Source organism: Hetaerina americana, unplaced genomic scaffold, assembly GCF_022747635.1.
Source record: "Hetaerina americana unplaced genomic scaffold, ioHetAmer1.1.p SCAF_1, whole genome shotgun sequence".
In the NCBI taxonomy this organism is placed as follows: Eukaryota; Metazoa; Arthropoda; class Insecta; order Odonata; family Calopterygidae; genus Hetaerina; species Hetaerina americana.
Window position 1 is genome coordinate 13813121 of NW_027286069.1, and position 25463 is coordinate 13838583.

Genomic DNA, 25463 nt, shown 5'->3' on the forward strand with positions numbered 1-25463 from the left:
AATGCAGTGTTTTTAAAATATTTCGTGAGGTCATCAACATGAATAGATTGTAGCTTGTGTTGGTTACACACCCCTTTTCATGTAGTCTCGATGGTTCCACTGAGCCTAGTGCTCTATGATTTGTGAGAATGTGACTTAAATTAATCTCCATAAGTGCATTCCAGTTATTTATTTTACTCCATGTTCCTGAAATCTTTTGATGCCAATGGCTATTTGAATGATAGTATATTATGGCGATCTTGTCCATTAAATATATGACGCCTGAAAAACTGCACATATCTCAAGGCCCCGGTTGGCATTCGTTTGTGATCTTGCTTGGTATGTTATTTTTTAAATATCCATAAGGGTGTTCGTATGTAAGAAGAAAGATTGTTTAAACATGCACTTCGTAATTATTTCAGGATTTTTATCCTTCAGCTTTTGGACAGCTTTTTATATGTCAAGTAGGTTTTTAACTTATTCTTTTTTAATTTTCCCATATAAGCAAGCAATAAAATAGATATATTCCCCTATTATTCTTTATCTTAAATTGCAGATGGCCTTGCCACCAAAGTTGTTTACATCATTGGCAGCCTTTTTTTGGGATTAATTTGCATGGATGATTGGGAGGTGAGAATTATTGTGGTGAAATATTCCTTTTCCGTCCAAATTTATCGTAAATCATTCTTCCTTATTTTTATTTAACAATTTTATGCTGTTTACCTGGTGACCAAACCTGGATCTTGCCTCTTTTAAGTGCATACTACAATTTGTTCGCGATTCACCCCAAACCTGGGAAATTATTCAAATAAAGTATTCTCTCTTAGGCTCTTTCTTCGGTTTGACCATCTATGAGCCTCGTAAAATTGCGTTATAATCATGTCTTTCCTTCCAGGATTTTTCATTCTATTTGCCATTTTCTTTCTTCCTTACTATTTCAACTCTTCTTTTTTTCTTCTACTAGAAACCCTGAAAATTATGATTTTCCCTGAATTCATTTTGGTTTCTGACTTCTGATGTTAATTTTCTTTAGGTCTGGCTTGAATTTCCCATGCTACTAGATAATCTGAATATCATTATAAATGAAAAGGGATCACCTTTCTATTGCAGAGAGTATATTCCCAATCTTATAATAGTGAAAGTGGTGTAAAAAATACACTTTCTGTACTAGTCTAATCGAGCTTAGGTTGCAGAGTTGTCTTGACTTGTCCATGCTAATCTTACTGTCGGAATATCGTTATAAATGAAAAGTATTGGTCTTTCTATAACAGAAAGTACATTGCAAGTCTTATGCTAGCAAAAATTTCTCTGAAATACAATTGCTGTATGAGGCGATTTGAGCCTAAATCGACGAACTTTTATTAAATAGAAGTGGTAAAGGCGAACGTTTAAATAGGCAGTGTATTAGGAATGGTGCATTATTACATTTCTACAGGCCACTGAGTCAAACGAATAGCTCCAGCAGATTTCCAGTCTTCCTGATAGGAGGGTAATATGTTTGGGTTGATTAAAGAGGTATTAATTGCTGTACTCCTCCATGTATTTTTACCTTTTAGTGGGTCAATTTCCTTCAATTTTATGGCATATCGTATTATTATTATTAGCCATGGATCAGAAACTAGTGTCACATTATCACTTCTTCATGACTACCCAGAGTCAATCCATTGGGCATCATCTTGTTTAGTTTTTCTACTTCAAGGCATCATATACTGCAAAATCGTTGGATGAGAGAATGATCTCATATTAAGTATAATATAGTATGGAACATCAAGTAATTTTATGCTTATATTTTCAATGTTCTGAAAATGAAAGTGCTGTGCTGAAGTTGGTAGCTCCAGCAGTATCTTTTAATGTTAGTTAGAAAAGATTAAATGCAAGCATTTCGCTTCAGTTAGTAATTTTTATCACCTGATTTACAACAGTGCAGTCAGCGTTATCTCATTGGAAGCCTAATACCGGCCTCATTGATCCAATGGCCTATAGCAAAACTATTAACCACTTCCCATTTGTTCCATATTGGAAAAATTGCTGGTCTCTAATTTCCTTGTTTGAACCAGATATTATTAAATATTGGTTAAACACCAACAGTTAAACTAACCCGTTTAATATCTTATTTTGTGTTGTGGTCATTATAATTGGAATAAAGTAATGGAAATTTAAAGGTATCCATTGTTGATGGCAATAGTGAACTGATAAGGATCAAGTGTTTTATTTAGGGTTGTGCACCAGTGTGTCACCATCTCCAGTTTTACAGTCATGGTGGGACTTACCTTTATTTAGTTCTCTCCTTTCCTTCCTCTGTCTGCAAATCAGGCCATTAACCTAAATTGCTGAAATTTACGTGTACTTACAGTTATTACTTTCAGGGTGTAGCACCTGTCCAGACTTCTTTCTTATGTAAAATAGGCATTTGGGCATTCTTTTGTCTTCCAGAACTTAGAATGCTCCTCATGTAAAAAATAAAATCGTAGAAATAAACTTTTATCTTAATGACCTTTCAGTTATTTGCTCCAATTCAGGAAGACTACTGATAAAGTTTCTGCCAGATAAACTGATTTTTATGGGTTTGGATTGCATTCCATTGTCGGGCATGAATGCTGTTACGTAACTTGTAGGATTTGTTGAGAGGGAGTTTACAGCACAATTTGGGCTAAGTCATCATTGTATGTATATCTTGAAACTGCAGTTCTTACTATTTGGCAGTAGTAAGATTTCTAGACATTACTGCTCTGTCAATGATTTGCCATTTGTGTTGAAGAATACAACCTCACCTATTGGAAAAAGCTACTAATGGTTAATGTATATGTTGAGAACAGGATAGGTTTGTATATTGTTGATCTTCTGTGTGTTAAACTTTTTTAAAGCTGCAATTGAATTTGGAAAAACCATGGAAGACAGAACACTTCACTCACATCATACACCAGGAAAACGTCAAATTTTTCACTGTGGGATATTAAGAATTATTTATATGAATTGAGCTCTCAATATGATGAATGATTGATTTCAGCTTAGAGTCATTAACTGGATATTTGTAGCTGATTAAAACTTTGAAAAATTAGTTTATCTATTGCTTGATGGTGACATCAATGTTGACTTGTTCGCTTGTATAAAATGGAAAGCAGATCTTATAGCAAACTTAGCTTGCTTAATATCTTGCATTACCTTTGAATTTGTCAAAGGTTGAATGCTAAAAAATTGTACCAATCAAAGTCTACATCTGAATTATTACATGTAATAAGAGTTGATAATATAATGAATAATATACACAACATTTGTGTCATTTACTATGGTGTCTAAATTTTAACCGTTAACATAGTTTTTCCTCTGTTCACTCCAATGCTTTCTCACCAAAGTTGCTCTTTCAACCTTTGAAAAATATTTTGTAGGTAATTCTGATCCAGAAGATATAAATATTTAATGGCTCAGCTGAATATTTCATTTCTGATCATCCATACATTTAATTGGTGAATGGAAATAATCCTTAGTGGCATCCTACTATGCTTTGTGCACTAATTTTCATGTACTTTTGCAATAATTACAAGAAATTAAATTTAAAATACTTCGCCTTTCCATATAAACCACTTTTATTACAACCTAGGTTTCGTTATGGTATAACATCATCAGGTCATAACCATAATATATACCATATGTTATACCATAACGAAACCTAGGTCGTAATAAAAGTGGTTTATGTGGAAAGGCGAAGTATTTTAAATTTAATTTCAATATGAAGAATTTCCACCAAGTGACGCCAGAAACTGTTTCATAATTACGAGATATAATTTTGAATAACAGAATATTGATGCCGCAGCAATATTTTCCCAAATTAAATAAACCATCTCAAACAAAGTATTGGAATACAAATCCAACCTTCAATGACTATTTACAGAATTAAAAAAGAATCACCAGGAAGATTGTATTCCGTCAAAAGGTTGTAAAATGGCCACCTAACTCTTAAAGGCTATACAAAACTTGTCGAAACAGGAGTTAGGTTACATTGAAATGAAGATTAAATACCAATGGAGCATTAGGGAAAAGTATTATCCCAGGTAGATGATTAAATGTGACTTTCATATGAAAACATTATATCTTAATCTTCTCCAAATTAAGGAAGAACCTCTCCTGCAAGCAATTTCATTAATTCATATTATAACACTGCTTTGATCAAGATATTTTGTGGTACAATTATTTTGGGCCTGACTTATGTTGCTAAAGGGTTTATTTCAGATAACTTTTCAAGTTAATTTGAAATTCTGTCAATCGACAAGAAAAGTGCTAATCCAACAAATTACTAGCCAGCAACCCTTCTCCCACCAATCCAAAAATATTTGAATAAATCATGTACTAAAGCTGGCAATTTGCATTGTGGCTGTTGTTTTTGAATTTCTTAATTGAATGCTCTTATTGGTTTGGGAAAACAAGCTGAGTGGTTTCCTTTATCTGTCAAAGGCCTTTAATAAGTTAGAAATCTGCTTGCCTACGTACAGTTAAATATTTTTATGCCAAAAATATTGAAAACAATTTCTCATGTCTTTATGTAAGTAGGATATACTGAACCTAACATCTCATATCAATATGATGGTGGTTGTATTATGGACTATCTCAAAATGGCATTTTGTAGAAGTGTATTGGCATTTCTTATCTTATTTATTTAAATCTGAGGCTTGAATCTGGTTAAGTCAGGCTTAAGTGTGGGTAGTTCTGTGATGGCCCAGTCAAAACTCTGTATTTTCCCATGTAAAAGGGCTTAGGAGCTAGGGAAAGGGATGATGTATCAAGTTCGTCTGGGTGGATGATGAGAAATGTGCTCTTAAAAAGCTTGCACATCTATGAGCTTGGAGTTGAGTGTTAAAAAATCTGCTGTGTAAATGTACGGTTATAATATGCTTGTCACAACACCAGTCATGTAGAACCCACCTCAAATCACCACCTAATAATTCTCCTCTGTCAAAAATGGTTGCAAGCTCACTCATAAGTTCTGAGTACTCTGTTAATTAAATGAGCAAAGCTGATGTGGGTATTATTTGGAGGTCATAAATATCATTTTTAGAAAAACTATAAAAATATCTAACACCCCAATAGTGATGAAAAATTGATGAATCAAATAAATGACAGCAGTACCCAAGTTTTTGTTCAATCTATAAACTGCACTACCGTTTCATAGTCAGTATGATTTTATTCACTAGGATACTTTTAGCACACCCCTCTCATCAATGTTTCTTGTGCCAATTGGGTCCAATGAGAATTCATCCTAAAAAATTTGCTCATTTATTGTGTTTAGTTAACAGCTCAATTGCTATTTCTTCTTACTGTTCCTATTTCTATATTGAATTCGACATTGTATTATGTATTGCAAATTGCACAATGAATGTTTAATCAGTGACCTGGAAAGAGAGTAAACAAGAGTTACATTGGGTGCTTTCGGCACTAAGACCGCATTGCACTGAGAATAAACTGCAGAAAAGACATGAGTCTGGTGATGAAATGACCGAGTCAAGGGCTGAAATGCCATGTAAACATGCAGACCAAGCAGGCTTTACTGTACAATTTAGATTCAGTGTACAAGTACTTGTTATTTACTTTTACAGAGCCTTCTAATTACTGTAAATTTATTCAAACCTTTGTAATGTGCACTTTTTACAGAATGTGCAGAGTAGAATATATTGTGTCACATAGACAATCTTTTTGGTTGGCTTGTATTTTGACATTTATTTTCGAAAAATGGACTAGTAATTTCTTTGTGGTTCATTCTTTTTCTTGTGATGATGTGATTTTTGCAATGCTTTTTATTTGTATCGGTATGTTTAGCATTTGCTAGGAGTAATTGTTTATTTTTGTTTAATGAATCACCGTCTATTCTATTGAAAATAAGGGAGCTTTGCTTCCTGACACTAAAATGTAACTATGTATTTTGCGGCTCACTGTCCATGGGAACAGATTCTTGTGTAAACTTGATATGCTTAAATTTTTTATTTCTATCATAATTTGTTAAAATATTAATGTTTTTTTTCTTTCCTTGGTATTATTTGTTCACAAGTATTCACTCTCTAATTACTGAAATCACTAACAATATATTGATTTACTGAATTAATTTAAGCCATCCATACATCCCATAAATGAATAAGTTCAGAGTGGAGGATACATTTTCTTTTGCCATGGAGGCACTGGTATGAACATTTTAGCCTGGTTTATTACACTATACCGTGTTTTGTGTTTATGGATAAAAATTTGAAGGTGTCCAAGTTTGTTCCTTGGTTGTCTACTATAATTAATAGACCTTGGAAACAACTCACCTTTAGAAGGATAACTGAGAATAATATTTGTAAAATATCAGTAATGATAACTAAAAATGCTAGTAGTAGTATTTAGGGGAGGCGACTGACAGCTGAGGTCATTTGCACCATAAGGGATGGACAGGAAAGGATGAAGGGTGGAGAGAAACCCGGTGTCAGCATTAGCCTACTCTTTACAAAAGGCGCCAAGGGGTCCACAGGTTAACATCCCATCCGATGGACGGTGTACAAACTCAAAGTGCCCTTCACAAAGCACCTCAAGTAGTACCACAGAAAAATATTCAACACCGCTGGGATTTGAACCCAGGCCCTCTGGACGGGAAGCCAGTACAATAGCCACCGCACCATCTTGATCCCCCTGAAAATGTTTACAAACCTACTGTGTAGTATAAAATTATTAGACCTATAATGTGGAGTTTGTTTATTATATTGTGTGGAACACTAGTTGCCAATGCGTCTAGGAGTATAAAGTGTAATTTTATGCTATGATTCTTTTTCATTATTTGTGAAAGTGGAAAATGATAAAAAATTAATCAATGTTTCCTCTTTCTAAATAGGATTGGGTTCTTGACCGTGATGCCGGGCTATGTACTGTGACCCGTTGTAATTGGTATGGCCGTCTCCGCTGCCAAGCTTCTGAGTCATCAATTGTTCAAGCAAAGCTCGGGGAAGTACTGGCAGCATTTGTTAGGTGTGACAAAGGTCTCACGCTGGTCCTTAGCTCAGGAACAACAATTTCTTCTACACATGAAAGGTGGACAAAGATTAAAAAGAAAAGTTCTACCTTCAAGTAAGTTTTGTGTATTTTATTTAGGTGGTTTACTCATTCTTTTCTTAATTAATGAAAATAAGTACAAATGTGGGCATTTAAATTTACACCTTTGTGACAAATCCATGCTTACAATAATATAAACTCTGATCTTAATTGACAGTTTTAAGATTTTATTGTGATGTATACACAAATTTGATAATTGGAGGTTATTCCATTAAAATTACCATAGTTTGTCACTGCAGTGGCATTTTAAGAACAGCCACAGAGATGCAGATAATCGCTTTTTTCTGAGAGGAAGGGGTTAGCAAAGCCACCAGTCCTATGCAACAATCAACCTGTGTATGGGTTTATGATAGATTAGGGAAGAGTAAACCTCATGTGAAATCCAATTAGGTGTGAAATTCACAGTTTGAAGGCATAAGTTTTCATTTCTTTCCCTATGATTTTTCATAAATTTCTAATGCCCAGAAAACTAAACAGCTAGAATTTTAGCCAGCTGTGTTCAGAGGAGTCTCAGCATCAGAAGAGGATTCCAAGAATTTCTGGCATCATTTGATTCCCTCAAATTAAGGAGCATAGCACTATCCATTCATACCCAGCAAAGCTCAAAGAGCATTGTTGAATGGCCAACCAAAATACTTTAAATGACTGCTGTGGTGCTTAAGAATAAAACTTAATGCTGAAGACTTTTTCACTCAAACACTCAAATTTATTGATTGATTGAGTGATGTTTATTGATTCCTTAAAGACATATTTGAGATATGTATAAAATACATCACATTGCTTGCAAATACTCCGGACACAACTAAATGCAATTTGAGTTTGAATACAAAAATGATAGTCTTAAATAAAAAAGAAGACAGTGAACTGGAGCAGAAACAGCATACATAAGATTGAAAATTATTTATGTACAGAAAGAGAAATGAATTCATCAACAGTATAGAGTTGATGTTTGAACAGGAACTGATAAAGTTTAGATTTAAATGACAGCATTCTTGTTGCCTCTTCATTAGTACATTTTAATATTATTTTTGAAAGCATAAAAAGCTAAGAGTTTGTAAAAAAACACTTTAATTTGTTAACCAGGATGCTGGAAATGTGAGCTACCTAAGAATTTGAGAGAACGGTACCTGTGGCTATGTGAATATTATGAGAAGAATCAACCCTATATCATATTATTTTTTAATTTATTTTTATTTATTTATTTTTCCTCTCTAATTTCCCTCACCATATCCTTTGCCCACTGTTAAGAGTACGGCTGGGTTTGATTCTTCCCATATTATGAGATACCTATTATTTAAAATAGTTAAAAGTAGCATTTCTATTAGGTAAATAAATGTTGTGGATTATGAGGCACTGGCAAAAATACTCTCAGTTTGAAGTCTCACCCTTGTCGTCAGATTTCTATTTTCTTTAAATTTATCATTAGAGAGAGTTACACATGTAGAAGGTAAAATCATTGAGGTACATATTAAAATATGGTATTAAAGTGCCAATGCTAGAAAGGGTTATTTCCATTAATCTTTAATCTGTAAAAACGTAAATTTTCAAACTTTAGAGGTGCTGTTTAATGCTGGATGGACAAGACAGTTCCAATTTTTCCTTAGTTGGTTCTATGGTCTTTTAAACATGACTTTTTATATTTTAATTTCATTCCAATGTACATACTTCTAAGTAACATAACATTGACGTAAATAGGTAGATTTGTCATATCACATTTATATTTGTATTTGCCCAAATGTGGCATAAAATGGGCTTCCTTTGAGCATACTGACAGTATAGTTAGTACATTATCTTTTGGTAGAACCAAACATGTACACTTAAGTTTTAGGGCTAATTGTTTTCATCATAGATTTGTTTTAATATGTAGTCATGCATATTCTGCATTCTTTATCATGAGTGCCTATTAAAGTAAGAAATTTGAACTATTGAATTGGTTTGTTATTATACTCATGCAAAAGAGTTCTTGCCTACAGGAAACTTCAGGATGTTGCCAAGGAGATTACCCGCTTCCTACATCTTGATCGAATAGAGGATGATCTTCACCGTGGAGGATTAAGATCACTATCAAGAGAAATTTTTGGAAGTACACTCGAGTATTATGATACGAGCACAGACCCAAGCCCACCAGATGACACTGCATCAGCTACAAGTCGAGAATTCATCAATGTCATATTTGAGCTTCCTCAGCCACTTGAAGTTCAGGTAGATGGATAATCAAAGTGTTTTTAGAATCTTCTCTGATGTAAATACAGAAGTGTATGAACACACTAAGAAAATTATGTTGAGTATTTTTACAAGATATTTTTATCTAATGCTTTGTGATATCAGTTTTCTCCGAAATTGGTGTTTTCATAGCTGGGATTGATGTCAATGCAAATGGTGCTGTTTTATGTCAAGGTTGTGATTTAACTTTTGTTCACTTTATCAATCCTTTAAATTTATTTATTATGGTAGTTACCATTATATTCTTGACAGAATATAACGCCATCCTACGTTACATGTTCACCAATGATTTTCATGGCAAGTTGACAAATTAATTTAATAATAATTCTGCTGCTATATTTGAAGTAGCATTGATGGTCTTAATGCAGAGAGTGTTTACCTATTCAAGTGTGCCTTCATCACTGAAATGCCTGGCCTTAAGGAGAGAAATTAAGACCTTTTGTAGACTTCTTATCATACTGTATCTTTCTTGGTGGTTTAAACTTCAAAGAAAATTATTTTATATTTATTATAGTCACTAACATTTACCCTTTATACAAATTTATTCAAGAAATTTCTCTAATATTATGATTTAGTGTATGACATTCAGTTATTTATTTTTTTAGTTTAATCCAAAATATGAGCACTGGGACACCATTGTTTACCCGGAAAAGGGTAACCTTAAAGTTTTAAGTTATCTTTTAGACAAAGAAATATTTCTTTTGTGGCATGAGAAAACTTAACCAAGGTAGTTACTGTCACATATTATTCCAGTGTGTCAAGTAAGTTAATTGTAAAAATAATTTATTTACAAATAAATATTTTTTTCATTGTGCTTTTTTGTTTTGTAAATGAGAAACACAAAATGAGTGACTGTGGTAAGGGTTACCTGATGAAATTTAAGGCAACCAAAGTTAGATCATCTGTCACTCTCTTCATGATTTGAATGTCATTTTATTTTGGATAGTATGTATTTATAAGTGAGTTTCAAAGTCTGAATATCAAAATACATATTGTAAAGATTTTATATTCATTGGGTGACCATGCTTCTGAAGAAGTCATAGTATAAGCTAATTGCCCTTGATAGATTATGTTGGAGTACCTACCAAACCTTTAAGTCTAAGGATATGAATCTGCGTAATATTGTGTATTGAGCAGGTTTTTATTTAAAATTGACATAAACCCAGATTAATGTATTTACTTAAGTGATGTCCAAGGTGCCAACTCATTGTATTTGGTGCTTTTTGTAAAATTTTTATACTAATGAAACTTTTAGCTTGCATGTAAGCTAAAAGTTTTACGTACATACATGCATGTATATAAAATACCAAAAAATCAAAATTATTTATCCTTGTTTATAAATTTGATATTTTATTCATATTAAAATTTTTAGTATTCCTAACACCAATGTCATTGAACTGTTGTATTCTGGTTGTGCTGTTAAATGTTCATGTGTAACTTTGGGTGGTGCTTCCTTGACGTTTTCCTTTACAAAAAGTTCACTGCCTGGTGTATCAAGCGGTATTAGGTGCTGTAGGTACTCCTGTGTCAATTGAAAAATTGAAGCCGAAATAACAACTAAAATTCCCAGCGTCTAGACTTTATGATTTACCCTATGGGAAATTCATGATTCAACTCTACACTTATCTCACACAGAAGTGATCTGTGTAATAATTTCTTGGTTCACAATATCATAAGTATCTTAAAATATAAAAGGAAATGCAAACTATATTGTATAAAAGTAAAAGAAATGAAGTTTCAAAAGATCTTTTTAGTTCTCTACTTCTTCATTCTACAGGAAACATCTAAACACTAATTCAGTATGTTTACCCAAACCTCTCCATATCTATGTTGTAATATCCACATTACTAGTCACTCGTAACAGTCTTTGTTCCATAAGTCTGCATTTATTGACTGTGACTGATTTTCCCAGTAGTAGATTAAGGAATCATTTTACTTCCAGATATTATACTCGCAGGAATTATGTGATGTCATATTGAATTCAAGGCTGGATCTTTTAGGAAGACCGATATGGTGGTTTCCTATTGCCTTATTAATTTCAGTGCTGCACCTAATTGTTTAAACTTTGATCTCGCCCACAGCAGTGGCATTTGATGCAGTGTTCTTGATCAGTGCCATAAGTGTATTCTGGTGAAACTACTGCCTCTTACATGTATCCCCGGTCCAACTCTGCTGCAATATTGATACAGGTAGCCCTGTATCATTATTGCAGCAGAATTGGACTGTCCATTTTTCTTCTCAGTAATGGGAAGTGGAAGGCAATGGCAAATTCAGCCACAAAGATGGCAGGATTGAATTCCTCAATATGAAATTTTCCAGAGGTTAAGTAGTTCCCAATTTGGATCTTATGCTGGGGACTGGGTAGGGAACAAGACATGGAATGTAAGATTGTTATGAATGACTGGGAAGCTGTAAAATGCAAAAGTGGAGATGGCCAGATTGGGTAAAGACAAACTATGGATCAATGTTATAATTTGTCTAATTCAGAAAAATCCGAGTGTGATATTTTTCACACGGAAAACTTTTGGCATCAAATGATGTGAACTGGGGACCTTCAACTTCGTACTCCAACTCCAACCCATGAGGTCCTGCTACTCCTTTATCTCACACAATATTACTTTTAGATATTATGTTTGGCATTACTTTGTGAAAATGTTTAATATCTTTGGTAATAGAATGAAACAACTACCACTGTTAAAACATTGCTATTTTAATTTAAAATCCAGTGAAAATTTACACTGTGGTTTAATTCTGATATCGTGACTATCTCTTACATTCCTCCCTTTTCCTTTCACTTAGTTTCAAAACAGCTTATTTTCTTCAGAAAACCATTGTTTTTTTATTCTCCCATTCATATTCTTTCATTACTCTTTAATCTTATTTTTTAATTAATTCTTTTTTCATTTGTTAACATTTTCTTTATTTTGAACTTCCTCATCTTTAGCTGCAATGATCCTCTTACGTGGAACTTCCTTTGAGCTCACAGAATATTTCACTTCTTCATTCCTCCAAGCATCGCCTATCCTTCTCAAGACCACACTATTTCCTCATATGTATACATGAATCAAATCAAATAGTCATTCCTTTCAAACTCTCCCAAGCAACTCTCTCACTTGTTCATGGAATATTTTTCCATCCTTCTTGATTTGAGTTCAGCTTATCAGCAGTCATTGCATCATAGTTGAATGTTCCAAATCCAGCACCTCTCATTGCCCTTGTGTCATGCATTTTCTCTGTGTTTATATGGAAAAGAACCTTTTGGCTGCAAGTGCATTGAACTAAATGTTGCTCTCCCACCTCCCAACTTTGAAGCCAGCGTCATGTTGTGTCACCAAACTTCCTTTCCACTTGTACAGTAACTAGTGGTTACCAAGGACAAACATAGGAGCCATAAATTCATCTAGATTTTAATGTCTCTTTATCATTTGTTAAACCATGTAACTAAAATGAAGGCCAAACTAACGGATGATTCTAATACAAAGGTCAAATACTATACCTGAGATTGGAGAACTCAGCAAAATCTGGCAAGATTTTTAAATAATCTTATTGCGTTAATGGAGAGAAGTGGAGTGAGAATGAGAACCTTCCCTATAAAGAGGAGGCATGTAAAACTACCTTGCAGACACTTTTCTATCGAAAAACATTGTAGTTTTCATAGTTTCATGTTGAATATTCCAAGGCAATTGTATTAGAATTACCCTTTTTCTATGTGCATACATAGATTTATAATTAAACTGAATATTTAAAGCAAATAATCCTTTTTCCATTCACTCTCTCAACAAGTTTTCAAAATTTTGATACCCTAGGGTGTCATGAAATGGCCCTGCCACTTTTTCAAAGGCCCTTCTAACCAAATCCAATGGCTAAAGTCTCCTCTTACTTTAATTATTTCACCAGGGTCTCACTCATTCCAAACTTCTTTGTTTTCTATATAACTCATACGTCATGCTTTCGGTCTTGTAATCCACTGGTGCATTCAAGCTGTGCTCAAGAACAACTTTACTAATACCAAACTTTCAAACCAAGCCAGAGTAATCAATGAGCCTGTTGCTCATATAGCCTTACACACACATTAGCCCTATCTAGGTAGCCCTCTCAGTCAGAATCAATTCCACACCACAGTCTGACTGTTGTGTACACTGCTATAAAAATTAACCATTCCCATTATTTTCAATGAACTCACATTGTATATTAGTTTAGCTTCGTTTAGCATGCACACAGGACATCAAACTTGAAATTTCAATTGAATTAATTTCCTTCATAAACTCTTATTCCCTTCCATGCATGTCTTTCATGCATTCCAAGTACTGATAGTCAATGTAATTCTGCAATATCTATCTCTTTATGAGCCAATATTATATGTCCTCAGCTTTCAATTGTCTGAGGTATTTATGCATGGCTTTTGTGTGCAATGGAAGACAAGTTATGCATGGTTACCAGTGATGTAACATGTGCAGCATTCCCTTATAAGGGTTATGATACTTATCAATCTGTTTTGGCATATTTTCATCAGTGCAGTTTCATGCAAAGCTAACTTTCATTTATACCGCAGGCCTACGTTCACTGCTCTAAAAAAGCTGGTATCTCTTAAGGGACTAACTTGAGGTCCAGTGTATAATTGTATGTGCCCACCACCTAGGTGTTTATACTATGTACTGCCACGCCAGAATGCATTTATAATATGCATCCATGCATGTATATTAAATTAAGATTAAATTAGCCACCAAACACAGGTTTTACAGACAGCATTATCACATTTTTCACATCAGAGAACACTTTAAGTATGTCTTAGTTTCAGATAATTCCAAAATGATCTGGTTTTCGTCACATTACTGCTTTTATATTAAAACTGTCTTGTTACATTTTAATAGACATTTTAGACCCTAAGTCTAAGGTGCTCAACTGGTGGCCCAAGGACTGGACTTGGCCCACTTTACCCTCTGGTATTTGTTAATGTTCATTATGCCAGTTCAGTTTGATAATTTATATGCAGCTGTCCCCTCCATCTAGCCAGGTTGGCTTCCGTTGGCCTTGCTAGGCTTTTGTGAATGTTGGCTATTGCCAATTTGATCAGGGACACTCGACATGTTTGCCTTTGTGGACCAGACGTAGGTGGATCACCCACGCCGCAGGTCAAAGGTAGGTGAGAGCTGAATTTGAGGCTGAATTAGTCCTAATCAGGTTAACTTGCATTCAGCTCTCCCCTTCCCCTGACTGGCCATGTGGGTGGTCTACCCAAGTATGGCTGACTGACTCTAACAAAGTAAGCATTCCTGTCCAAAGAGGCCAATAAAGAAGGCTCTGAATATTATACATTGTCATTGAGAACACAAAATAATTAACCCCTGCATAAAATATTTCCTAATTGGATGCACTATTTGATTTTATGGTAAAAATTCATAACAGAGTAGGAAATTATGCCAATTCAACGGATAGGGTCGAACTTAGCAATGTGTATTAGTGATCCATTAGGTTGACAATGTTTGTGGTTAAGTCAGAATCTTTATCTGTGAGCCTGCACCATTGGAGTATTTTATTACATGTCGTACTTTAGACCATTTTGCTGAAGGGCTGTTTTATGCTCCATGCTGTAGCACTTAAAAGTCACTTTACCTTATCATAAATTTGTTTTTTTCATACCTGATTATGCATATTTTCAAAGTATTTAAGTTCATTTAGAGTTTAACATGGTATTTATTAGTTCCATAACCATGCTAATCCCAAGAAAATACAATGCACCATTTTATTATCCATAGTTTATAAAATTACGTAGGTATGCCATTTAGAATTGCAGTTATTTGTGAAATAATTGCAAAACCTAAACTGTCTCTTTGGAGGCCATGACTAAATTGTTTTCACATTCGTTTTTAGAGCTGTATTACTACCAAAATTGCCCACCTAAGGCTATAAAAACTACTTTTTATTATTCTGAAGTAATTCTTGGTGTGTTATTAGAATTTTTATTAACAGCAGAGTTTTATGAGGACATTTGACTACAGAAATCATTGATTGGCATTTTAGAAAAGAAAAAAATGCTTTGGTGGATGAAAATAATCTAGATCTACAATTAAATAATGGGCTGATGAAAATATACGTTGTTTAGGTGGTCATTTATTTGAAATGTCTTGGACATGTCTTTCATTCCATCAATATGAATTATTTAAAATTTTCTGTCAAATCATTAATTATTATTTTTTACGGTATTCATTAATTTTTATTTTTTACGGTATTCATTAATTTTTATTTTTTACGGTATTCATTAATTTTTATTTTTTACGGTACAGCTATCACTCTAGCACTTAGTTTTCCAATGAACACTTAGGTCAGAAACAGCCAAGGAACCATCACCCATGGTTTTAAACTCACTGAAAATGTGTTAGTTTTAGTTTGATGTAATTGACTCACTGGTTATTGGATGCTATTTTGTTTGATTTGGTTCCTCAAACAAAATTTTGTCACCTTTTCAGTCTAAATTATTTGCATCTAGTTTATATGTACAGTTGGAGAAAAACATTAAACATGGTGTAACTTTAATACACCATATGCTGGAATTAAAAAAATGGAATGCATAAAGTTCATATATTCAGGCAATTGTGGTAATAAAATCTTCAGAGCAATCTTGTGGTGCTACTTAGGCTTAGCTGAATCAGTTGGATATTTTAATTTAATGGCACAGTTTTCATATTCTGGAAAGTTATGCAATCCAGCATGTTCAAGGGATTACAAGAAATTTTTCATGGATTCATGGTATAATTAATTAATTTTAAATTGTACCTACTTACTATATGCACCCATTCTCTTGATACATTTTTGGAAATTATTCTCATTCAAGTTTTAGTTGACACTGGAAAGTAAGTGGAAACCATCCTTATGTGATATCAACTGCCATTATATTAAGTTATGGTATTGCTCTCATGTGAATTGCATTGTCATTTATGTAATCTGCAAATTATCTCACCAATTAGTATGAATGTGAACATTTTTCTGGCTTCATGGCAATTCCTCTTGAACATCATCAAATTCCAGCTTAATGACCGTCTGTTGGATACTCCAGTGAAACATAGCTAATTTATGAGGACAATTGATAGGAATCATCCTAAAACTACTAAACTATTTCTATCTTATTTTTAATTTTCACATCTTATAACCTAGCTAAAAAGGACTTTTTCAAAATTCTTTCGTAATGACAAATAATACCTTATATCTGTTTTTTGACCTCTGAATTTTGTGAATATTATTTATTTTTTGGACATTCAAGTAAATTTATCCTTCAGAGGTGACATCTGCTGCTTAAAATTAAAAATTTCAATTTCTCTGTTGTATTATATGAAGTATTGGTTTTGTGAAGAAAATTGATTTCTTGATTTTAAGGAAATGAGCCCTCTATGATTATTTTTATGAGAATCAAATGTCTAGAAGTATTTAATTAATTTCAACTTTTATATCTCATTTTTAGTGCATGTGGTTAACTGGTCTTGTTCAGTGATTGTTATATCATCTGCTCTTTGAGCAGAATAAGACAAAAATATATACATATTTAACATTTTTTTCACTTACATATCCTTTTCTACCTGATGCAAAGTTCTGAAAAAAAAGTTTAGATAGCAGTAAGCAATCATAATATAATACATGACTAAAGATAGCCATTTAAAATATTGAAAATTTTGGCTTTAGTACCTCTGAAACAATTCTGCCGTAAAAAATAGTTTCTCTGAAGATAAGTATGCAATTTCCATCCTCTTAAATTATTGTAAAAGTATTTTGTTGCTTTGGAAGTGCAGCTGCAGATTTTCTTATATTGTAGTATATTTAAAAGTAGGTACATGCCTCTATCTACTTTGGTAATTTTCATTTTACATGAATTATATTTCTCTGAATTTTTAATGTCTCTGATGATTTTGGAAATTGAAGTACTTTTCTGAGGTCCTCATTTTATTTAAATATCAATCAATCACTGGCCATTTCAGAAAATATTTTTAATGCAGGGACACTTGAAATCTTGGGGAATTATTTTTTGTTTGAACTTATATGTAAATTAGAATGAAAGAAAAAAATATAAATTTTTAGATACTACATGAACGGGCACAATAATATATAAGAAAATGGAGGAAGATGCTGGTGATGAAATGTAATACAATCAGACTTTCAATCTTTAAATAATTGCAATTTTTAACATCCAAGTCAAAATGTAGCATAAGTTGATTTCATCCATATGATTTGGAACTATATGTTACTCAATTTCTTATCTAGTCGTCCATGTCAGCCAGTGTAAAATACTTTATTTTAACGATGAAATATGAAAAATTAGGATTGTAATAATATGAATTAAAATATGTTTTTCTATTTATTTAAACTTCTATTATAGCATGAGTTTGCAATGAGAATTTGCAAAGCTACTGTCTAAACATGGGTTCCCAACTATTTTGACAAGATGCTATTTTTGTACATATTAATGATAACTTAGTAAATATAAATGTTTCTAAGAGTATTCCCTTGAGAGTGCTGTATCTAGAAATATTTAATCAAGATTCTGAGAACAAGCATGAGTCCAGGTTTAAAATTATAATAAAGACTTTTTCACAGAATAGTGAGGCAATTTATTTATATTATTGCTTGGAAACTTATGTTTTGAGAAAATAAATGATTTATGTGGAGTCTATGACTGAGACATGATTTTTTTAACTGTTGGCCTTTACTTACAGAAGGCAAACAGCTTATTGTTGAATGCTGAGAGCAGTAGAAAGTAATGAATTACAAGAAATCAAAGGTATTGCTTGTTACATTTACTTGTATTAATTATATTTTCTTTGAACTGTTATTTTAAATAATTGCTTTTATTTTATCCTTGCTTGTTGTGCAATATTAATTGGCAGTGTTAACTAGTCATCTATACGGCCATATTAATATTTTAGTTAGGTTGTTGCATGGAATAATGATAGCTACCACAACTAACCCTTCATAAAATAACTGTTTCCTAATATACTTGAAAACTTAACGAGTCAATATTAATCAGATTTTGGAATTCATTAAATTATAAATAGAAATCTCTAGAGGGCTAAAGAATTCCTCAGGCATCGGGCTAGGTTAAAACCTCAAGAGCTGAGAATGTTACCAATTTTGATACGAGTGAAGGAGGTATCGTGGTGGAAATAATGACACCTCCTAACAATTAACAAAGTTTATTGTGCTCAGAAAATTAAAACCTTGATGAGGCGATTGAACAGTAATTATTCAGTAAATATTCGGCCGTGCGGTGGCGAAGCCAGGAGAGAATCCTTCACCAGGAAGCAGCGTCCTTGGGTTGACCACGATGGCGGCGCGCGTGACGGTCCAGAGCCAGTCAGAGAGAGAGTGAGAGTGGGTCTGGCGGCGTGGTTGCGCCCTGGCCGCGGACCCTGGTGGTGAACGCCGGAAGCCAAAACACTTGCCGGCGAAGGCGCGTTCGCAATGGCGCTCAATGATGATTCAAGTGTTGAGCCGCCACACCGAGCATTGTGCAAAATACTTTCAGTATGTTTATCATGTTGAATTATGGTTGTTTCTTGGATCACAAAGGCAATGACAAGCAATAGTCAATTAAGTATTCCCTGTGAACCTTTATATTTTAGAAATAGTAAGCAATAAGATAAAAATTACCTAACTTATACCATTGAAAAGTTTTGATACTCGGAGAAATCATGGAGTCATAAAATTTGAAACTGGCATCCCATCCAAAAGGGATGCGGAAAGATGCTGAATAGAGTATTCCTTTGGTTACAATAACAACACACTGGAAGAGGTTATATCCCCTTTAGATATTACCAACTGCAATGCCCCTACATCTGGAAATAAGTAAGTTATGGGACTTTTTTTAATGGAGGAAATTATTAAGTGAAACAGCATTCATATTCTAATATTCCACCAGCTGTGAGGAACCTTTGTAGAATTAGTGTTATTTTACCAAAGATCAAACGAATAGAATTCTGAATATTCACTAGTTAATTGCATTCAAGGATGTTTCCCATCATGGTTTGCTCTCGCCTAAGTTCATGACTGACAATTTTCTTGATGTATAATCCCAACTATAAAGATGCAAGCTTGGGGCTTTGAAGTAAAATATACTATGACAGCTGGGCGCAAGGAGCAAAAAATATTTAAGAGCCGAGGACCATTATCTTGTGCCACTCTCTTAATGGTTGTTGTAGCTGAGAAAAACTTTTTTTAACAGCTTCAAAATCTTTCCTGGATGAGTTTCACAGCAACTGCATAAGAATTATGAAGGGCTAATTAATCTCTTCAGGTTATGAGATTTTAAGAAATTAGTGGAAGGTTAACCTAAAAATTAAAGAGGTTTTACAAGAAGGGGTTAATGACTGGGGCTTATGAGCATGATATCAAGAGAAGATAAGTGCAAATCATAGCTTTGAAAAGCACTGAAACTTGGCCGTTGAGACAAGGTGATAGGTGCAGATTGGAGGCATTTGAGAGAGATGTGAAATGGACAGAAAGGAATCTACCCCACAGGTAATATTAATGCTGGCACTGAATAATTTCAGGAAAATTATAGGAAAAACCTTTAAGGTACGAATTTTTAGAGAGATATGAAGGAAGTATTTATAAATTGCGATCAAAGGTAATTACGCCTACAGTGATAGCTGGCATTTTGTATGAACTAAGGGGGTGTCCAGGCTTTTTGTCACGTGGAAATGTTAAAATCTCATTTTGAATCCTAAATACAAGGAAAAGCGTTCTTCGGTATAATATGAGGAAAAGCATAGTAGCTACTGTGATATATGATAACGTTCACGTTATTGTGTGTGCTTATGATGCCATTAAAATTTCTGCTCTTTCGTCAGGAGACAACCATTACTACATTACATTAACCAGCATGGAGTATATGCTGCAATGGAAGAGGACATCATTCGCCGCAAATCAAGTTTCCGAGGGGACATAATTTTCAATCGAAAAGAACATTAAAAACGCATTACTAAATAGATGGATGATATTTCATAGATTTCATCTATTATGATATTTCATAGATTAGACAAATATCTACCAGACGCGATTCGTTAAACGTGGTTAACAAAACCGATCTATCTCCAAGTTATGAGTGAAAGCTAAACGAAATAGGAAATTAACGGAAAGCACTAATGATAAATTTCAACGTTTAATTAACAAGTAACTAACGGAAATCAATTCCTGTTTCCTTCCAAATCGTGCAGTCATGTGGAAATACACTAGCGGTCTTATTGTTTAGACAGTAAAACACAGGGTATTTATCACTCCGAAACAAATCAACATCTATTGATTTTACCCACGATTTTGAGTCAATAAAGGAAGTTAAGCATTCAAAATAACCGATGAGTTACAACGACTAATTAATGGTGACCATAAAACTTTTCTTTCCAAAATCCAAATGTCAATACGGAATATAACGAGAATTACCTCCTTTGACCACCAACAATTTGTCAATCAACGCAATAGATTGAATCCAAGGGTAATTGGAGATTCATAAAACTTATTAAAATAAAAATTAGGTAGTTGGAAAGTAATTTAAAAATACAACTGAACGAATGGATGAGTACTGTGCGCTCTAAGGAATTTGAAATATAACTACTTTTATGATTGCTTCATTGCAAAAGGAAAAGAGCACCCGAAAACAAAAAAAATACTGAAAATTGTTAGTTTAGCACAGAATGCACGTAAAATACAACATTTAGCTGAAAATGCATTAATTCGAAAGGTCTCCAAAGTCCTTCAACCCCTAATTCCTATATAAATTTCATTCGCTAACCTTACCAACTTTTCCGCCAGGCGGCACAAAAGTCGATGTGCGGTAGGGGAAGGGTATTCGCGGGTGTAGAAATTTTTAGTTTATATTAAGTTAATCGATTTGTTTATTGACTAGTGTGCACTATTTGAAGAAACAATGCCTCCCAAGAAACGTGAAAAAGACGCGGACACCTCTAAAAATCCGAGAATGGATCAGATGCAAGCTGACCACGAGCTCTTTCTTCAAGCGTTCGAGAGTGAGTAAACTCAACTGATCACGTCCACTAAGGACATAGCATGTTTTGTAATTCTTCCGAGTCCAGTTATGGTTACCATAAGATGTTATGAATATGCACGAAAATAAATTTGGGGGCCATCATCTGTTTATGAAGATAACCTACCTGTCGGATAAATACCGACGCTTATCCTAGAGTTCATCTTCGTTCATACACGTTTGTTGTCCTCGGAAGTATCGGAAAGCTAAAACTCTTGAAATTTTGAAAACTTTCCTTGTTTTATTGTCATTTGCTGCCTATGAGAATGAATTTCCCACCTTTTGAACTTCTGAAATGTCATGATAATATTTGTTATTATCATCTTGTATTAGTTTACATGGAAATAGTTAAATTTTTCAAGTTTCATCTGGGCTAAATTTGTATATTTGACATTTTAGTGTTGTTAATTACCAAAACCGGATTGTGTTTTATCTATATGTAATAGCGAGATTCATCGCGTACGAAATTATTTGTCACGGAACTACCTATGACAAAGTCACTGCTAATACATGCTATGCTTTAAATTGTCAGTGTCTTCTTTCTAGTTTTTTGGTGAAAATATACGTGAATGTGAAATTTTAGTTGTTGTGTTAAAGCACTAACATTTGTATGTATATTTGACATCCAGTGTATCGTTTGTTTAGACGTCGAATTATGGTATGCCATTTCATTAGGTATTTGAATATAAGTTAATTAATTCATGTTTTTGGAAATATTCATATATATTGATGCTCCAATCACAGAGGATATACTTCTCCCACAACAATAATGTAAATAACCTTGAAGCATTAAGCATCTACATCTCGTTAACCACTTGTTTCCCAAAGGCACTTGATTAAGTCTTTAGGCATATTTTTGGTTGAAATACATTAACGCAATCGAAAAGTTTGCTTTATCAAGTTCATGAGGAAGTATGAATGGTAGTGTTTATTGATAATTTTTATTTGTTTTCTACAATTTTGTCTTTCATCTGAATAATATTATAATCTTGAATATTTGATTTTTATGTTAATTGCTGTGATTATGAGGAGTCTTCAATTTGTTGAAATACTATTATTAGTTTTTAAAGAATTTGTTACCATTGCTCCCATATGTCCGTTTCCCTCCATTTATGTTAATCTTATAATGGCACATTTTTGTGTACTTCCCAGTGCAATGGTGCTGGGTTGTTATAAAGAAAATAAACAACCTATAATTGATAAATGAACCATGATGTGACAGTGGCTAAAAGATGGGATTATATATTTCAGTGGAAGTATGACAGAATTATACCATGATCTGGAAGCTGTCAATGTGGTATTTTCCAATGACATCCTTACATACCGTCATATTCGATGAAAATGTGTTTTTCATGAAAATCACGAAATGCAATGATGATGCGTTTCAGTTAGGGATCAGTTTCATCAATGGGTAACCAAGATCTGTAATGATTTATGCGATGTAATCCATCAATCCTGCTCGAAAATATGGAATATAGTAAATTATGAATCACATGAGGAGATTATGTTTAATGTCTGGGTATTATTAGTGTGGGGAGAAATATGTATAAGAATCAGGAGCCATATACAAGACCGTTCTGGGATCGGGCTGAAAACCTTTTGGGCTGGTCCACTTGAAAAGAATTGTTCAACCCTCTCCTCCGCCCATCGCCGACTACCAATGCTTGAAACCGGACCACCACCCTCCTTAACACCGAAAGCAGTTCCTTCAGAATATGCATAGAGCCAAGCGTATGATTCATTCTTCACGTTTATTTCGTTTTTCAGAGCTAGAAATTTTGTCATTTACCTTTTGAAAAGCAGTTAAGACCACTCCCCTCGGTCTCCCCGTTTTTCAAACCCTGAAGCACTTTCGCCAACGTCGATCTCTACCGTTTACTGTCTTCGATACCATCATTTAGATCCTCAGGTGAAAGAGTGATTCTTTCTCTCTGTCCTAATGATTGTTTTCGAATTTGCTTTGCACTTACTTCATTATTACCACCATTTAAATAAGAGAACCCACTCTTTAATATTTAATTGTATTGTTTGTCACCGTAGGGTAGTGACGGCTGGTATAGGCTGTGTTCATCATGGAATACAAATTATCGTGTTATAAATCCGCGTCAAAACATTCCAAGTGTTTTAGGCTATATCGCTAACCGCTAAAAGTATTTCATGTTCTTCGTATGTATGCATTCTAGGTTGGACAGTTAGTTGTAACTACTCCAAAACATTTTTAAATTTTCAGGAGCTGCAACATAACGTGAAAATTCCGTTCTGCGCTCGAGGAATACTGTACGAATTGTCGTTTAGAATTTTATTCTCTGCGATTAGTTTTAGGTTGTTTACTGTTATAGAATTGTAATGGTCAGCGATTTTTTTCCATTTTTAGGGTACTTATGCCTTTTTCTCCATGAGTTCTCCACGGTATCTATACTATACATGTACAATAATACTTTTGATGAAGTTTTTTTCCCGATCCTGAAGAGTGCTGAAATGATGTAATTTAAATTATTATACAATTTATACCGTTTGATTTAAAAAAATTATAGTGCGTATTATTTTGTTAATGTTTTGTATCTACTATATATTTGACTAAGGAAATCCCTAAAATCACAAAAAGTATCACATCAATTTTCTCAAAATACTGCAAATGATATTTCACAGTTCAGTGAACGACGAATTCTAGAGTATTCATTGCCGATACCCGACATTCCCGACATCATTTCCTGACGTATTGGATCATTTTACCCTCAATACGTAATACATATTCTGCATGGATTCGGAAATATAAGGTGTGATCAAAAAAAGACTGGACTGATGGTATAACTTGTTTATTTCGACGGACTTAGTCGAACTTGTCGCCCTCAAAGCACATGCCTTGGCTGACGACACACCTTTGCCAACGTTTCTTCCAGCTCTCGAACCCTGCCTGGTAAGCCGCCTTAGGGATCCTCTTCAGGTCCGCCTTACAATTAGTTTTTATGTCCGCAATAGAGTCGAATCGGCGCCCTTTTAAAGTTGATTTTAACTTTGGAAACAAAAAGAAGGTTTTAAGAAACTCTGGGTCGTCATTGGCTCGATCCAGGAGTTCCTGACAAATGTCCACACGTTTTTGTCCCTGTTCATCAGTCAGCACCCGCTGGAGAATTTTGATGCGACGCGCGGCATGCCTAAAATGCCTACCAAAATTATCTGACTGGATCCAAAACTAATGTTTACTTCCTCGGCTATCCCCCTAACAGTTAAACGGCGATTTGCCAGCATCAAATCGTTCACCAAATTGAAATGGTTGGGGTCTGTCGAAGTGGAAGGCCGTCCGCGAATCTTCATATGTCGAGGTTCTGCCGGATCTAAAACGACTGTGCCGCTCAAAACACTGGCTTCTACTCATTGCTTCATCAACAAAAGGCTTGCTGAATCATTTTAGATGTCTCCGTAGCACTCATGTCAAGTTTGAAACAAAATTTCTCGCACACACGCTGTTCCTCTAGCTCCTTCCTTGCTGCTGTTGCACGCGGCGACGAACAGGTTAGTACACGTACCGCTGCTTCCGCGTAACGACTCGACGTAAACAAACGCAACACGTCTCGTTTTAGTCGTCAGATGTGTCGGATGGCGTACTGTGTCTCCTTTCGATCCATTGAACGATTTGCACGGAATAAAATCAGTCCGGTCTTTTTTTGATCACACCTAGTATGTATTGGACCTACTGCATTAATTTCAACGGTATTGGTAGAACGGAATAAAGGAAAAAACTTCGATAATTTTTAATGTTATTTTTCAAGCGTTTGTTAATTGAATAATAATTAAAGTGGTTGTTGGGATTTTTTAATACTCGTTAATCAAGTAACATTTGTCACATCTGTTCTTCGACCAATTCTATGGATAGAGATTAGTAAGCGCATTTATAGTTGGTCTTTTTAGTTATTGAGCTTGTTGTTAATTTGTAAATTTATGACGATCGATAGTTTTTTTAAACCCGAAATCTGTTCATTTGTTACTTAATTTGAAGGCATTGATTTGTTAGACGCGCACCGCAGATTTCGATGGCGATCTCGGGGGGAAGGGATGCGCGCGCGCGGTAAATGTGAACATTCGGGAGTGCTTGCTTGTGTACCGGTCTTAGGTTGAGGATTTGGGCTCTGCTTGATAGGAAGATTGTGTGTGCGAAACGTTGTTTGTA

General features: G+C 34.3%; 2 protein-coding genes across 3 annotated transcripts in view; both read left to right on the forward strand.

The window, feature by feature from the left end:
- Positions 1 to 30: 30 nt before the first annotated feature.
- On the forward strand, positions 31 to 20137 carry LOC139700137 (cytochrome b-245 chaperone 1-like). Its single transcript, XM_071598680.1, has 7 exons — positions 31 to 318; positions 402 to 443; positions 536 to 609; positions 6830 to 7062; positions 9021 to 9249; positions 17973 to 18037; positions 20106 to 20137. The coding sequence occupies exons 1-6, from the start codon at positions 231 to 233 to the stop codon at positions 18015 to 18017; spliced, it is 711 nt and encodes a 236-aa protein (XP_071454781.1). The 5' UTR covers positions 31 to 230; the 3' UTR covers positions 18018 to 18037; positions 20106 to 20137.
- A 958-nt stretch (positions 20138 to 21095) lies between these two features.
- The window catches only part of Su(z)12 (Polycomb protein Su(z)12), a 68200-nt gene continuing 63832 nt past the window's right edge, over positions 21096 to 25463 (forward strand). For both annotated transcript variants that reach the window (XM_071586151.1, XM_071586156.1), the window contains exon 1: positions 21096 to 21278. In XM_071586151.1, coding sequence (XP_071442252.1) covers positions 21179 to 21278 — 100 coding nt within the window. In that variant the 5' untranslated portion in view covers positions 21096 to 21178. The remainder of the gene's footprint in view (positions 21279 to 25463) is intronic.